This window comes from Colletotrichum lupini, chromosome 9, assembly GCF_023278565.1.
Source record: "Colletotrichum lupini chromosome 9, complete sequence".
NCBI classification, from domain to species: Eukaryota; Fungi; Ascomycota; class Sordariomycetes; order Glomerellales; family Glomerellaceae; genus Colletotrichum; species Colletotrichum lupini.
This window is the reverse complement of record NC_064682.1, coordinates 4,124,315-4,141,577: the sequence shown is the minus strand read 5'-3', so window position 1 is coordinate 4,141,577 and position 17,263 is coordinate 4,124,315. Positions and strand designations below refer to the sequence as shown.

The 17,263-nt window shown below is 38.3% G+C and overlaps 4 protein-coding genes across 4 annotated transcripts; 2 read left to right on the top strand and 2 right to left on the bottom strand.

Moving 5' to 3' along the window:
* Positions 1 to 705: 705 nt before the first annotated feature.
* Positions 706 to 2,574, top strand: CLUP02_17051 (sodium/hydrogen exchanger family protein; the record flags this gene model as incomplete). Its single annotated transcript, XM_049295966.1, has 4 exons — positions 706 to 721; positions 912 to 1,124; positions 1,245 to 2,410; positions 2,485 to 2,574. The coding sequence occupies 4 exons, from the start codon at positions 706 to 708 to the stop codon at positions 2,572 to 2,574; spliced, it is 1,485 nt and encodes a 494-aa protein (XP_049153113.1).
* A 321-nt stretch (positions 2,575 to 2,895) lies between these two features.
* On the bottom strand, positions 2,896 to 5,577 carry CLUP02_17050 (cation transporter; the record flags this gene model as incomplete). The annotated part of the gene is made up of 4 exons (XM_049295965.1): positions 2,896 to 3,066; positions 3,131 to 3,813; positions 3,885 to 5,396; positions 5,451 to 5,577. The coding sequence occupies 4 exons, from the start codon at positions 5,575 to 5,577 to the stop codon at positions 2,896 to 2,898; spliced, it is 2,493 nt and encodes an 830-aa protein (XP_049153112.1).
* Positions 5,578 to 5,914: 337 nt separating this feature from the next.
* CLUP02_17049 (MGS207 protein) lies at positions 5,915 to 7,016 on the bottom strand (the record flags this gene model as incomplete). The annotated part of the gene is made up of 2 exons (XM_049295964.1): positions 5,915 to 6,702; positions 6,782 to 7,016. Coding segments are annotated over 2 exons (1,023 nt in total), but the record flags the coding sequence as incomplete, so codon positions are not given.
* An 8,142-nt stretch (positions 7,017 to 15,158) lies between these two features.
* CLUP02_17048 (fluconazole resistance protein) lies at positions 15,159 to 17,125 on the top strand (the record flags this gene model as incomplete). The annotated part of the gene is made up of 4 exons (XM_049295963.1): positions 15,159 to 15,308; positions 15,387 to 15,634; positions 15,714 to 16,170; positions 16,235 to 17,125. 4 exons carry the CDS (start codon positions 15,159 to 15,161, stop codon positions 17,123 to 17,125), a joined length of 1,746 nt encoding a protein of 581 aa, XP_049153110.1.
* Between the last annotated feature and the right edge of the window lie 138 nt (positions 17,126 to 17,263).

Below are 17,263 nucleotides of genomic sequence, written 5' to 3'. Positions count from 1 at the left end.
TACTATGTCTTGCTGAACCAAGGTATCCGTCTACTGCTTAAGACGTTCACCAGTGGTTCGGATTGAATCTTGCAGCGGGGAATGCGGAGAGAGAAGCTGGGGTAGTTCGCTGCTGGAGTTCTTCAACGGCAATGACGGCACTGGCTTACAGCGCTTGAGTGGACGAGAACAAGGTCCCAAAGGCATCGATAGATCCTGGAAAACAAGATACTGGCGGCACATGGAGCGCATGACTCTGCCCCGCAGTCTCAAATAGCCGCGGCCGTCTCAAGCAGATTCGAGATGGGATTGTCAGAAAAGACGGTCAGGCGCTCTTCGCGGTAGCTCTGAAAGTCGAGAGAACCCTGCATGAGCCCTTGAAAATGTAGGGGACCACGAACAGGCCTGATCATGGATGGCCAGTGGCAAGGGGGCACATGTTTGCGAGAAGGGGGTCAGGATAACTTGGCTTTAGCGGGCGCTACCGACATGGGCTAAAGGCTAAGCCTCCGTGGCCTTGAAATGCCTCATCCTACCTGATGGGTGAGTCTGTGACAGGTAAGGTGGTAAAATGAGAGCAGAAGATCGGGACTAGTAACGAAATAGATGAGCGGGCTCCCATCGGTGGCCTCCTTCGTCCTGTCTTGCGGGCGCTCGCGGGAGAAAACAACGGCTGCCCGATCTAACGTGATGAACGAGTATTGATATCCGATCCGATAGCCGTGAATGTCCATTCAAACGGGTCTACATTTCCAATTTTGATTCTTCATACATCCAAGTCAATTTGCCCTTGTCGTATGCTCTCCTTCTTACTTTTGTGAGTATTGGTGTAGTTGGTTCAGGGCGCATTTCCGTGGTCGAGCTCGAGTTGGTAATCGCAGCGGCATCCCGCCAGGTCCCGTAACGTGAGGCCTTTCCATTTCATGTCGCAGCCGAAGCATACTCAACCCCTTCTTCACCCCAAGGCGTCGAGACCCAAAGGCGAGGCACCCAGTCGGGGCTGCTTGCTTGCAGCACATTGAGCGGCATCATGGACCTTTCAATCACGAATTTCAACGTGGTGATTAGCGTGCTCGGCGGATGGCTCGTCTTATTCGGCACCTTTTCGTATCTCATCAAAGAGAACCTGTATCTCTCTGAAGCCCGTAAGTGAACCATAGCTTCCCCTTACCTGTGGTTCTTTCTTCTTCTGCTTCTTCTGCCTCTGTTTAGGCACAGCTGCAACAAGGCAAATCGCACTGGCCAACCAACCCTACTGCTAAAAGTCGTCTCCCTCCTCGGAGGCGTAACCTTCACCCACGTCGCCAAGCTCCTCAAGCCCGGCGAATACGCCGTCTCCGAAGATGCCGTCGCCTCCGTGACCCTCGACTTCAGCCGCCTGGTCCTCGGCGTCCAGCTCGTCCTCGCCGGCGTCCAGCTGCCGAGCCGCTACCTTCGCACAGAGTGGAAGTCCCTCTGCCTCCTCCTCGGCCCCGGCATGATCGGCATGTGGACCTGCACCAGTGCCGTCGTCTGGCTCCTCGTCCCGGACCTGCCCCTCGTCCACGCTCTCGCCATCGCGGCCTGCATCACCCCGACCGATCCGGTTCTCTCCACCACGATTGTCAAGGGCCGGTTTGCCGAGGAGAACGTCCCCGAGGACCTGCAGCAGATCATCGTTGCCGAGTCGGGAGCGAATGATGGCCTTGGCTACCCCTTTCTCTTCCTCGCGCTCTACCTCATCAAGTACACCGAAAGCGACGGTAACCCAGCCTCGAGCGAGGGCGGTTTCGGTGCCGCGCTGAGCCTCTTCTTCGGCCAGACGTGCGTCTACGTCGTGCTCATGAGCGTCTTCTATGGATGGGTCGTCGGCCTGCTCGCGCAGAGATTGCTCCACTGGGCCGAGCGACGCAAGTACGTGGAGCGGGAATGCTTCCTCCTCTTCCCCATCGGCATGGCCATCTTCATCCTCGGCACGTGCGGTATGGTTGGCAGCGACGACGTACTAGCGTGCTTCATCGCAGGCAACGTCTTCACCTGGAACGACTGGTTCCGTCTGGAGACGGTCGAGGATCCCGTGCAGCCCGCCGTCGACATGATGCTCAACATGGCCATCTTCATGTGGCTGGGAGCTGTGTGTCCGTGGGAGAGCTTCTGGAACTCTGAGCTGATTAGTCCCGGTCGTTTGGTCGCACTCGGTATTCTTGTCTTGCTGCTGAGACGTCTTCCCGTCATACTCGGCTTGCACCGGTACATCCGCCAGATCCGGGGTTCACGACAGGCGCTTTTTGTTGGGTACTTTGGTCCCATTGGTGTTTCTGCCATCTTTTATCTTTACGTCGGCCTCGAGTTCCTGGAGACTCTGACGGATGACGACGGCCAGCGAGCGGACGCGAAGCAGCTGGGCGAAACCATGCTTGTCACCATCTGGTTCTTGATCATCTGCAGCATTGTGAGTGATACTACTTTTCGAGAGTTCTCGACAGCTGAATATCTTTTTGGAGTCCATATACTGACGTTGTGTAGGTGATTCACGGTATAAGCGTGCCCATCGCCAAGCTCGGAAAATCGACGTACGACCGATTCTTTCGCCGCAGCGTTTCTTTGCCCGCATGATAGAATAGGCCAAACTTCAAATCACCGTGGCAACTTCGAGATGACGTTAAAATATCTTTCCTCTCAATCTCTGCCACTTTGCTTTTTCTATTTATTCGGTGTTCACGTCTCTTGTTCCCTATTATCGCATTGCATTACATCGCATCTCACCCAGTGCGTTAGAGTGGTTGGCGCATTCGGTCTATGTTTGAATCATCGCATCGTATGCTCTTCGTTGGTTGCATTACTTGAAGCGAGTTCTCGTGTTCCTGATCAGTCTATCATTTTATACTGCATCTTCACCTGGTAGCGTTAACATTATAGATCCCATTCAGAGCACTTTTACGTGTAGACAGCATCAATCTTTGAGCTATTGGCAATGGAATGATTCTTTTCAAAATGTCTAATAAACGTGCCTTGAGGCAATCTACATGTAATTCTACCGTTCCAGCTCGATTGTCCTGCTCCTCCGTATCTGATGGTCCTCCTCTTCATACCGATGGAGCTGCCGTCCTGGAAGTCGCACCGCGTGGTCCAGCGCAACTGGCAGCCCTCGATGCCTGCCACGTAACATCACCAGGCACAGAACGAGCTTGCTTCCGACGTGCCAGGCGCCGCAGAAGCTGTACGCATCAGTTGGTATGCCGACTGATATTCCGACCGTACCGTATGCTGAGACGACCTCGAATATGATGTTAAAGACCGAAAACGTCACGGGATCTTGGATGAATTTTGACGTCTCGATGATGGTGATGATCAAAACAGCGAGAACCAACCACCACAGATCATGGGCAAGCTGTCCACGAATCTGGTGGCTGATGAAACTGACGCGACTCTCGCCCTGCTCGGCGGCGCTCTGCCTAAGTCCCGGTCCTTTCGGTGGCACAACACCAACACCGTGAAAGCTCATGAAGGTGCTCTTGAACACGCGACGAGCTTCGATGACCGGGCCCGAACGGCTCAGTCGACGTGCCAAGACAGAAGGTCGGGCGGAAGCCGCGCCAATGCTAGTAGTGCGTGTCAGTGTCGGAGGTCGACTGCCTGTAGGGAGCAAGGGATCGGCCACCTCAGGGTCGATCTCGGATGCGGTGTCTATGTCGTCGCTGTATATGCCGAGTGATCGCTCCTCGTAAATGTTGGAATGGCGCATGGTGATGACGACGGGGTAGACCGAGATGTACATCATTATAACGTAGAGTAGCTGTAAGCCGATGAAGAGGCCTGAGATAGGGACGACGTAGAAACCTCCGGACCGCACAGCTAGCCGGTATATTAGCCTCCTCCTGCTTGAAATGGTGATGATCCAAAAGAAGAACAATTTGAAGGCTTACCAAGTGCTTGAAAGAGACCATTGAGCACCCGGTAGCCTGTGGGTATCTTCTCGATGACAGAATTTCCAATGTTGAGAACCTCAAAGGCCACCCAGTCCACAGAGTTGAGTGAGATCAACATAAACAAAAGCCACCAAGAGGGTCGAGAAGGGAAGAGATTGGTGTAAACTCGGCGAGGGTATTTCAAAATAAACGCTAGGGTAGCTTTTAGGTCGATGAAAGCGTCTTCTCGCGTGGTCAGGTTCAGGATGCGGAGAGAGGACCAAATGATGAGACGAAGGAAGAGAGGGTACGCGGTATTGCCTGCCAGTATTAGGAGACCCATTGTGATGAGAACGTACGGCGCCTGTTGGAAAGGAATCATGTTGGCGTCCAGGAGCGACATGCCCGAATTATTGAAGGCAGAAACGGCGTTGAAGATACCGAGCCACCACGGATTGATACCGTTAGCCCTTGCCGTATCGGGCATGTAGTTGTTCATCCAGGCTCCAAGGGCAAGGGATGCCAGAACCTGCCACAGGAAGAAGTAGGTTGGCACCAACATGGCTAGGACCTTGAGGGCACGGTATTCGCAGCCGCCGAGATGATCGCGTTCATCGCTGCTTAGGTCATGGAACTGACCGTGGCGACTAGCTGTACGATGTTTCAAGAAGTTGCGAGCGTCCGCGTCGGCAGTAGTCAGATCTACTGAAGCATTGTAGGGCCTTCTCAGTGGACGCGCCGGTCCATTCGGGTTGCCAGGAAGAGAGACTCCCGTCGAGGTGGCTTGGTTGTCGGCGACATTGGGGTGCGGTGCATCGTCAAAGGTAATGTGGCCCGGTGCCTGCGAGTCCGTCACCTCCTGGGTGCTTCCGGGCACATCCTCAGGTGCATCCTCGAGTGTAGGCCGGTGGCGGTCTTTGGGCGAGGCTTCTGCATCGTCCGCTCGTTTGTTGTCTGCCCGAGTTTCGCCCTTCTCCGACTCGGCAGTCTTTGTAGCTCTGAGAGACTGGCCTGGAGGAGGCGGTGCTGACTGCGATTTACCAAAGGAGAATGCCATCTGCAGCCTGGGCAAGTCGAGAGGTAGTCGCGGCAAACCTAGCGATATGGTACTGCCCTGACGACTGAGTTTACGCGCGCGCTCTGCTCGGACTATTTCATCGAAGCGCTTCTCAAATACATGTTTGCGGGCCAAGACGGTCCAGATGGAGACCCAAATGGTACTGCCCAAGAGCAGTAGGAAAAACGGGAGTGTTTGTTGCCAGGCCGTCAGTTGGCTGAGGTTGACGGTATTGAGGCCCGCCTCGGTCATGGCAGACACAACGAGGAAGAGGCTATCGGTGTAGCTGACCGAGAACGCAGGATCGGATGAGCCCCAGAAGATGACGGACGTGATGAGACAGACGAGGATGAAGTAGGCATAATGAATGGTGATGAAGTTTAGAGGTGGTAAATAGCGACGCAAGCGACCCGAGAAGCGCGCAAGCCACCGCTCGAGGGAGCTGCTGGAACTCATGCGAGGATTTCTAGAGACTTGGAGAGGTTGTCGATGGAAATATGTCGATGTACACAGGATGCATTAGGAACAGGATGGTCGTGATCGTTGTTGATGTGCCAAGAGGACGTCGAGAGCGACAGCGACAGCGACAGCGTCAGATGACGGCACTCGACTGCGCGCTTGACATACCTGGTCCCCTAAACCAAGTACGTACATTGTTGATTGATGTGCCTTGTTTCGCGCTATTCGAGACGGGCGGTGCAATGCTAAGAGACAGAGAGGGACAAGGTCCGGCAGTCGGGCTTGCTCACTTGAAATTAAACTTCAACGGGCGCACCTCCTCATGTTGATTGAGCTTACCTCATCTCACTCTTCCTCAATCGTTCATCTCACTTCTCTCACTTCACTTCACTTAACTCACTCACCTCTCACTTGAAACACTCAGTCTTATCACCGCAATACTGTTCACGCTCCTATTGTTATTTGACCACTAGCTACGACTTGCTTGCTCAACTGCCGACCAAAGGACGCAGAGCCTGGGGGGGAAACACAGCTAAGCAACACCAGTAAGCCCAAAGGCAGCCTCGACACCGACCCCATATCCTCCCCATCCGTTAAACTCATTCACAAACACGTCGGCAGCTCGTTGATACAGTCCGCCTGAAGCCCCCCAAGTCTCTTCGACCACCTTCATACCTCTGACGACCTTCGGGAAGTGCACGTCAGTCATCCACTTGCTGTTCAATGAGTTGTTGAAAATTGTGTCCCATGCAGGTGTCTCGCCACCCTTTGACAGACCTTCTTCATCCCAGTCGAGGCCCGGTCGAAGCTGTGCGATGTAAACCATCATCGCATAGAGGCCGTATTGTCTCATCACCGAAACCTTCTGCTCATGCGACCAGAGCGGCAGAAGAATACGCAAAGCATGTGCAAAAGTCAAAATGTGAGCCACGAAGAAATCGAACATGCCCTCCTCATTATTGCGCGTTTCCATGAACAGCCCCGCTGCCATCTTGGCGCAGTCCCCGAGCTGTGAGTCTGGATCCTCGACGACCCACGCGTGCCAGTGTTCGATTACTTCAAATTTGAATCTGCCGAGAAGTGTGAAGAGGTTCACGAACCCCGGGGAATTGACGTAGCCATCGAATCTCTTGTCGGCACGGATACGACCCAAAACTTCCTTGATGCTTTTGGTCTTGTAAGTTGACGTGTCTGGTGGAGGGTTATCCAGAATCTCGTGAGTCGGATCGTACTCCGTGCAACCCATACTCAAGGCTTCCGTGGCGACCTTTTCGTCATCAAACTCGTATGCGTATGCAAGATGAATGAAAGGGTGACCGACTGCGATGATGAAAAGTTAGTTAAAACCAGATGTATCACCGGGCGTGATGAGACAAAGCCTAGAGAACGGAAGACTTACGCCCTCCAGAGAACCCATTGATAATCGGTTCATGTCCAGCCCAGACATAGTCTTCTACAACCTTTTTCCAGTCGCCGCCGTATTTCGCAACTTCACCGTCAAAGAATATGGCATAGGCCGCAGTGTATGGCTTCTGCCTAAGAAACTTCCTCCAGTTAAATGTGGTGACCTCTTCATGCGTGATTCGTTTGTCGTCAGATTCGACTAGATGAGGGGATTCGACGTCGAAAATATGCTATAACTGGGTGTTAGATTGGAAGTCTAATTCGACCGTGGTATACGGCCGACTGCGCAGGGGCTAATTGGGGGCCCTATTTACGATTATCATAGCTAGCCTAACCTACGGTTAGAACCTCTTTTTTATACTTATTACGTAAATATTTATATAATTTAATTAATCTCTTTATTAACTATAGTTCGAACTAACTACTTTATAATAAGAATACTAATACTAATTAGCAATTAAGTTTTATTATTATAAATTAGTAAAGTATTTTACTATATAGAAGAGACGACTTTTTAATATTATATAGGATAAGAGATTTATACTAATTAACTTTATAAAAGTAGACGAAAAAAGAGGCGATTTTTAAATATTATACGGAATTAAGTAATTATAATCCCTTATTATTTATAAGAAGTTAACGTTTATTATATTAAATTATATTAATTAATAGAACTATTTAAGTAATTAGTCTTTTATTATTATCCTAAGTAGCTTTTTTTATTAAATAACCTTTTCGTAATCGGCTTATACTTAGAAATTAATTAGTTAAATTAGTAAAAAAATATACTTATATAATAACTACTTATTTAATTAATTAGTATAATAAACGAGCTTAATAATATAGTATAAAAGAGTATTACGTAATTAAAAAAAGGGATTTTTAAATATAAATATTTTTATTTAGTAATAAAAATAACTTTATAAGAGTTATTAAGCTAAGAGATTTATAATATATTAAAAAGTCTATTATTACGAGGATTTTATAAATACGATTTTAAGCTTATAATCTAAATAATTTTTTCGTAGCCCTCTTAACTACTCCCTAAGTATTATTTAAAAATATAATATAAGGGACGGTTTAATAAAAGAGGAGGGGATTTAGAGGTTTTAATAATATTAAGTTAAAAATATTACGGATCTTAGAGATTAACTTAAAAAAAAAGCGGCTATTTTAAAATAGTTTTATAACCTCTTATTAAAGTTATTATTAATTTAAAAAAAGGTTAAAGAAATAAGGATTAAAAAAAAAAAAGAATTCTCTAAAAAGTTATTAAAAAGCTCCTTTTTATACTAGCTCTTAATACGAGATTACTAATTTTAAAAAATTAACTAAGTAATATAAGGGATTACTAATAAACGATAATTACTTAATTATAATTAAGTTATAAAAAAGACTATTTAAAAAATATAAAATAGGGTATTAAGAAGCTATAAAAAAAAGATTTTTAAAGTATCTAGCCTTACTAAGTATAAGTAATAAGTAAGTATTTTTAATAAGTCCTTAACGTTTATAAGCTTATAAAAAAGAGGGCTTAATTTTATTAACTATATTTAATAACTTATATAGCTTTTTTAACGAGCTACTTAGCGTTTATTTTTAATTATTTTTATAAAATACTATTTTAAAAGGGATAGGTTAAAAAAGGAAGTTATTTAGAGATTACGTAAAGTACGAGGCTTAAGAAGCTAAAAATATATAAAATAATAGAAATTAGTAATTAATAAAGATCTTAAGACTAATTATTATATTTTCTTATAGTAATATAAACGTCTACCGCTATTATTAAAAAAAGGAATTATTAAAACTTATTTTTTTATACTAATTAAAAAGGAGGATCTTAATAAGTATAATAATTAATAATTTAAAAAGGTAATAATAATTACTAAAAATAATAAAAACGAGAGTAGTAACGAGATAATAAAAAGAAGTAAGAATCTCTTAAACTTTAATAAATTCGTTAAGTACTAAAAGTATAAATTTACTACGGCTAGTATACGGATTAAATATATCCTTATTAAAATTAAATATATTAATAATTACTAATATAAGTATAAACTAGAGTACGACCCTTAGTAAATTAAAATAAAATAAAAAAAGATAAAACCTAATTTTAAATAAAATCCTAATCTTTTATAAATAAATAAATATTAACCCGGATTATTAGGGGATATAAATATATAAAATTACGAATTAGCTTAATAATAAGTGAATTAACGCGGTATTAATCTATTTAACTAAGGTTTATAAAAAAAGGGGCTATAAAAATAACCCCTATTTTATAAAATTATAAATAACTTTAGTTACTAACTAAATAAATAGTTCGTAAGTATAAGCTTAGGAATTATAAAAATAATTAATAAGCTTTTTTATAAGTAAGGGGTATTATTAACGTAATTATAGTTACGAAAACTATACGAAATTTTAATAATAACGATTATAAAAGAGGAATTCGTATTGTAAAACTAAGTATAAGTTAATAAGGCGTATAATTACTTTAATAAATTTAAAAAAAAAGGTAAACGACGTAAACCTTTTTTTTATAATTATTAATAATAATCTATTATTATAGAAAGATATATAGAAGTAAAATATAGTATTAAAAGTACGATAATTAACGATTTTATTTATTTTAATTTATAGTTTATTATTATTATTAATACGAAATTTAGTAACGATTAGTTAATAAAAAAAGAGGTAAACGACCCGAAGTTATTAATAATACGTAGTAACGTAGGGATTATATATAAATACCGAAAATATAGTAATAAATACGAGGTAATTTATAAACTTTAAAAAAATCTTTTTAAAAGAGAAATTATACTCTAGGGGGAAGTATAAGGTCTTATAAAAAACCTTAACGATATTTTATAATTATTATAAAAAGGTTAAGATTAGGGAATATTAATATTATTCGGTAATTAATATTATATTTATAAATAAAGCCTCTAATTATTATTACGAAGTAGTACGTAATCTCGATTAAAACGACTTTTTTAGTATTATTAACGTAATTTAAAACTATTTTAAAACTTATAATAAGAACTTAGAGCTCTTATTTAAGTTATAAGCGATTTCTTTTATATTTATAACTAAGATAATAGAGGGTAAATTATAAGTAAAGATTTTTAAAAAGCTTATTAATCGAATTAATAAGTTAATAAAAACCTAGCTAAATAAGGAAACTAATAAGCAAAAAATTAGATATTTTTATATTATAATTTAGTATATATTAAAAATAAAAATAACTTTATACTAAGTACTTAAAAATTACGAGACGCTTTATTCGAAGCTAAGATTTAGTTTTAATATTAAAATAAGAATATTATATTAAACCTATTTTTAAGTATATAACGGCCCTTATTAATAATATTAAGTTAATTAAACGTATAAAAAAAAAAGACTAGATACGGTAATCGTTAGTAAAAAGGCCTAGATTTATTAAATAAATAAAGATTTAACTTAAGAATAGGGTAATAAAAAAAGTAATATTATATTTATAAAAAAGATAAATATTAATTAAGTAACTATTTTAAAAAAGAGCGTATTAAATTATATAAATAGTATAAAAAGTTAAGGGTAGTAAATAGTAAAATAAGCCCTTGTTAGTTTAGCTAATTCTTTATTATATATAAGGGTAGATCTGGGGGTACGGAACTTAATAAAAATAGTTAAAGTAATAGCTTAAAGTATCCGCCCCTATAAAAGATTTAAAAAATAAAAAAGATTTTACTCCTTATACTAATAAATTAGATTATAATAAAATTAACGAGGTTAATTACTCTTTTTTTACCCTATTAACTTTTAAAAAATATATAAAGCTAAATAAATAAAAAGTAGTAAAAGCTCTGAATAAGTAGGCTTTATTTATAAATAATAAGAGAAAGTCCCTTAGATAATAAATATAGAGGTAGCTAAAAGGGCGAATTTAATAAGGCTAAAGCCTATTTTATTAATACTTAAAGAGAAAATACTACTTTTTTTAATATTTAAAAAAAAAATATAATATTAAAGAAATCTAGGAATAGCTAGAGGGGTCCTTTTTATATTACTTAGATTATTTAAATACTAAGCTCGTATAGGTATTTTATATAAGCGAAAAGTACGGCTTAAATAATTTTTATAAAATTATTTTAAATATTAGGGTATTATAATAATTAATAAGAGAAAAAGGGTAATTCTAAGTACTATAAAAAATCGTACTAATAACGCTTAATGTATTAATAATAAGTATTATAAAAATTAGTTTCGGCCTAGGTAAGGAAATTATTACCCTAAGTATAATAAAAATAGAGACGTATTTTAAAACGATAACTTTTTATATTTTACTTATTAATACCCTATTTCTTTTATATTTAAAAAATATAGATTAATTAAGTATTATATTTAATAATATAAAAAATAGAATCTCTAGTAATAAGTATTTTAAAATCATTAAATAACGATAGGGATATACGTTTATAAAGCTTATTAATAATACGAAGTTAATTAATTACTTAATGGAAAGTAAGCTTAGATAATTATATTAGAGATTTAGGTACTCGTTAATTACGAGGTTATATAACTTCTTAAAGTATTTAAATAATAATAATATCGAAATAGGGGCGCTAGAGTAGTTAATAAAAGTATATTATTAATATTAAATAAATATATAGAGCTTACGTAAATTTAAATTTAAATTACGTAATAAGCTTAATTTTAATTAGGAAATCGTTATTAATATTTTTTATTTAAATAGTCGGCTAGTTTTATATATAATTAATATAGCTATATCTTTTTAAATAAAGTAACTTTTTTAGGATTTATAAAAAAAAATAGTATAGGTAGTTTTATAAAAGAGATAGATTAATATATATTAAGGACCGCTAAATAGTATTAGAACTAACGTTAGTATTAGTTTTAAATTAATAAAATTTAAAGAAAATATAACGGCTTATAATATATAGCTAAAAGTCGTACTTATTAAAGCGTATTATAGTATTAAAAAGGTAAAAAGGGTATATTAATAATTAAAAAGGGTATTTAGAATTATTAAAAAAGAAAATCCGGATTTTATTAATAATAAATACTTCTAAATAGTACTTAAATACTATAACGATATAATAGGGCTTAACGGGCTTATACTAACGCTATTAATATTTAGAGTATATTTAAAAACGACCTTAGCTTCGTTATTATTACTAAATATAAGTTAACGAGCCTAAGTAATTAAAAAAGTAATATAAGTATTACGTAAAGTAAGTATAAAAAAGTAAGTTAACGAGGTAATTATTATATATAATAGGCCTAATATAGGGGTTAATTTAGATATATTACTAAATTTAGATATATAAATATAATACGAAATTATTTAATAATAAGCTAGGTTATATAAGTTAATTTTTATTAATAAGTGCTCTTATATAATTACGAGAGATCGTAACTAATTACTTAAAATATTAATTATAATAGTTAAACCGTATTATATAAATCTTAACGAGGTAATTTTTAATTTATAAAAAGAAAAAGAGCTAGGGGAAACTATATAACTTATAACAAAAGTATAAGAAATTATTTTTAATGAAATTATTATAATAATATTAATAAATAATAAAGAAGAGGAAATTACTAAAAGGGTATTAATATTACTAATAAGACGTCGTAAAAGATTATAATAATAAGCCCTAATATAGTAATTTATTATTAGTAACGAGGTAATTAATACTTTTTATATAATAAAAAAGAAAACTAATTTTAAGCTAGCAATTAAACTACGTAAAAAAAGCGTAATTATAATTATTAAAAAGCCGTATAAGGGATTAGATCTTATTAAAATAAATACTTTTTATAATCGAGGGGTTTATTAATTTATTTTTTATAACTTAGAGAAGTATTTAAACTTTTATATATTTAAATTATAAATAGTTTATAAAAATTAAAAAAAAAGGAATACCCTAGCTATATAAGAAGTTTAAATATATAATTTAGGGGTATAGTAATATTAAAAAAGTAACGCTACTTATATAATTACTTATTATATAGTATTATAGTTAATAGTTAATAATAGTATTAATAGTATTATTATAGAAAAAGGGATATAAGATTTAGAGTTATAATATTACCTAGGCCTATACTTAATTAGCTATAGGGCTTATAAAGAAAATCCTAGCCTATTTACTAAGAGAAATAGTTAGTAAGTACTTAAAAAGTACGATTATTAAAGTACTTAAGTTATTATATAAGCTCGTAGAATTAGGTACTTATTAATAAGCTATATACTACGATTTTTATATTAATTAATTATTAATAGTTATATTTATATATAACCCGTATTTAATAGTTTTTAAATATAAAAGTAATTAATTTAGGATCGTTAGAATATAAACTAATAATATATTAAGCCTATTTAATATTAATTTTATAAAGAGGGAGGATAAAAAGCTTTAAAAAGCGGGCTTTATAATAAAACTAAAAGAGGTCCTTATAATAAATACCCCCCTAGTATTTAATAACGAAATTCTTATAATTAAAAAGGAAACCGTTATTTTTTAATAAAAGGGGTAAAATAAAAAGATTAACCTCGTTAATTTAAATATAATTAACGTTAAGAAGTAGTATAAAGCTAAGCTTACGTAAGGGGTATATATTACGAGTATATATTAGCCTAAAGCGACTTTTAATTATATTAAAGTAGTATAGGCTATAGATCTAACTAAATAAAACGTTAAAGTATTTAATAAGTAACTTAAGTAATAATAAACGAATCTTAATAAAGGCCTCGTTTATTACTTAATTAACTTTATAATTAATAAGCTCTATGTTTTTATTAATAAGTTATTTATAAATAATAATAATTTTATTTTATAATTAGGGTATATTATAATCGTAACTAATAAGAGTATAAATAAAAGCGAATTTATTATATATAATAATATAATTTACTATTCGTTAACTAAAAATAAATAAGTAATAAGAAATATACTTATATTAGAAGTTTATAATATAATTAACGGTATTAACTTTATTTATATAATTTTAATAACGCTAAGGAGGATTACTAATTAACTTAGCTTTTTACTAATTTTAACGGTTATTTATACTAATTTTTATTCGCTATATAAATATTTTATTAAATTAAGGATAAAAAAAAAAAAGAGGTTTATAATCGATATTATAGCCCTTAGATAATTATATAAAAAGTGCAAAATACTTAAGATCCGTTAGATTAATAATAATAATAACCTCGCTAACGCTTTTATAAAAATAGTATTTAATAAGAGGTTAAAATAATTAATAAATAGTAAAAAAGTTAATATATAAATAAAAGAATAGGTTATATAAAAAAAATAGAGAAAAGGGGTAAAAAAAAATAACTTAATAAACGGACCTAAGGTCGAATTATATTTCTAATTATAATAAGTAAATTGTCAATGATCCGTGGTTGTGAACTTTGCAAGAGGGAAAGTTAAAAAGTTAGAAAATCTAAAAAAAATAGTCTAGCGAGACAGTGTGAGTATCCACTAATACCGTGTATTAATACCGTGTAATCGATATTGAGAATCGCCCGAGCAGCTAGCAAAGGCAGAATATCAAAATAAATAATAAGTAAATTAATAAAAAAAAAGAGAAAATTAATATTAGATTAAAAATCTAATTTAATTATAATATATAGCCGACTATATAGGGGCTAATTAAGGGCCTTATTTATAATTATTATAACTAGCCTAACTTATAGTTAGAACCTCTTTTTTATACTTATTACGTAGATATTTATATAGTTTAATTAATCTCTTTATTAACTACGGTTCGAACTAACTACCCTGTAATAGGGATACTAATACTGGGAGTCTGTTATGCCTAGAAGATAAGACGATCTAAGAGCCTGCTATATGTGACGTGGTTATATCAGCCTCCGTCCTAATGATTAAGTAATTACCGAGACATGAGTGAATAGTGGCCGAGCATCACGCACGAGGAATACTCACATGCGGCATATGGTTGTGTAGGATCAGTCGAGGGTCGCGAAGAATGGCGTGCTCATTGTGATTTCGATTCAGCAGCTTCTTAAGTTTCAAAGATGTAGGATCGCATAGCTCCGACAAACGGTGGGGAGGGACCTTCTCAAGTTTGATCGACATGGTGACTCCTTTAAAGTTGGGATAAGGTGATTTAGGTTTGAATAATGAACAACAATGTGCCTGATATCAGAGATGGCCAGCATCTTCTGCTCGACTTTCAAGACAGTCATTTTATACTTGGTATATGTTCCGCTAGTATCCACAGCGGCAACGGCCCGGACAACTAGTCACCAGTTTCCAACATCCATCATCCGATTGGAGTCTTAGTATGGGGAATACGGCATTTGAATTATCCCCGCAATCAAAGAAGCGAATATGCTTAAAGGGTGGGATTCGGCGAACGGACATCACCACAACCGAGCTCTTCACTCCAGAGCCGGCGTCACTCCGGAAATCTTTAAAAGGTCCGAGACTCCGACGATGTGCTTCGGCACAACCAGGCCTCAAGGACGAGCCGAGAACGCCGTCAGCCAAATTCGTAACGTTATGCCAAGTCAGCTAGGGAGATCAGGTCGTATCTCGGTTCTTTCGAAAATCGGATAGGTTCCCCCATTCGTTCGTGAGTCTGATACACATGAGTCTAAGAAAGCAACTATGGGCGAACATATGATTCCGCCCGGACAGGGCACCATCATGGTTCACAGTGACGCCATAGACGACAGCGATACTGCAATGGTGAATTCTTACTTGGTTGACTGGGATGGACCAGACGATCCAGAAAATCCGATGAACTGGTCAAAGTGCAAGAAGGCTCTATTCATCACGACGCTTGGGTACATCTCAACACTCAGGTATGGCTCATTTTTCAACCTAAGAAGGCAGAATCACACAACAAGACTGCATCAATACTGACACAAATTGTTATTGCAGCCCCCTAGCATCATCGATCGCGGCACCGGGAATTGCTTCCATCAAGTCAGATTTCAACGTCACAGACACACACGTTGGGGCGTTCATGATATCAGGATTTCTGATCGGCTACTGCTGTGGCCCGTTATTCATCGCACCGCTTTCAGAGATGTACGGTCGTTATGTTCTATACAACGCTGGTAGTCTCCTATTTCTCATTTTCAACGTTGCATGCTCCGTGGCACCCAACTCGGGTAGCATGATTGCGTTTCGCATCTTTGCTGGCATAGGCGGATCTGCCCCGTTGACTCTTGGGGCTGCGTCGCTGGCAGACACAGTTCCGAGAGAAAAGAGAGGACTTGCCATGATGGTCTGGACTCTTGGGCCGATGGTGGGCCCAACCATTGGGCCCATTGCAGGAGGCTATTTACCAGAAACGATAGGCTGGCGATGGTCTTTTCGAGTGGTGTCTGTTGCTGTGGGTTGATACTTTGGGCATAGCCGCTTTGTGTTCTTTAATCGCAGCTAACATGACTTTGAAGGCTGGAGTAGCTGCCCTCGGCACAGCATTCTGCATGCCCGAATCATACGCCCTGACCCTTCTGGAACGAAAGGCACGACGACTTCGCCTGCAGACCAGAAACCCACACCTTGAATCTGTTCTAGCAACCCACCGTAAGCCAAAAGACCTCTTCATGTTCTCCATTCTTCGACCGGCGAAGATGATGTTTCTCTCGCCCATTGTCTTCTGCCTTTCAGTTTATATGGCCATCCTCTACGGCTACCTCTACCTGCTTTTCACAACCTTCCCCCAGGTTTTCAAGCAGCAGTACGGATTCTCTCAAGGGTCAGCGGGGTTGGCGTACATCGGCATCGGTGTAGGCTCAGTGATCGGACTTCTATTTTCTGGTCTAGTGTCAGACAGGCTTGTGCTGAAGTTGTCACTCACAAATGGCGGGCATTTTCAGCCGGAATACCGACTGCCGCCCATGCTTATGGGTGCTATCCTAGTCCCCATAGGACTGTTTTGGTATGGTTGGACTGCAGATAAACAGCTTCAATGGATGCTACCTATCATAGGAACAGCCATCCTAGGATGCGGGATTGTTATAGTCCTGGTAAGAGCCCGCACCTACCTATGCAACTGTGTCATCGGTATTGACGTGTGTATCTTGAAGATGTCGATCTCGACTTATCTGGTTGACGCATTTACGACATACGCTGCATCAGCCATGGCAGCCAGCACAGTCACCAGGTCATTGTTGGGCGCATTCTTGCCCCTGGCTGGTGACCGGTTGTATCAGAGTCTTGGGCTCGGATGGGGAAACTCACTCCTCGGCTTCATTGCTTTCGTCATGATTCCAATCCCTTTAGTATTCTACAGATATGGTCAGGTCATCAGGCAAATGAAACTCTTCAAGACAGAGTTCTAGGTGGGAAGAACGCGCATACGGAAGCTTTTGAGTCGAACGACGGAAAGGGGGTAATAAGTCATGGAGCAATTAGCTAGAGAGTATGGACATCTCGTCAAAGGTCCTGGAGTCCTGAGGAACGGGTTTCAAAATCCCCCA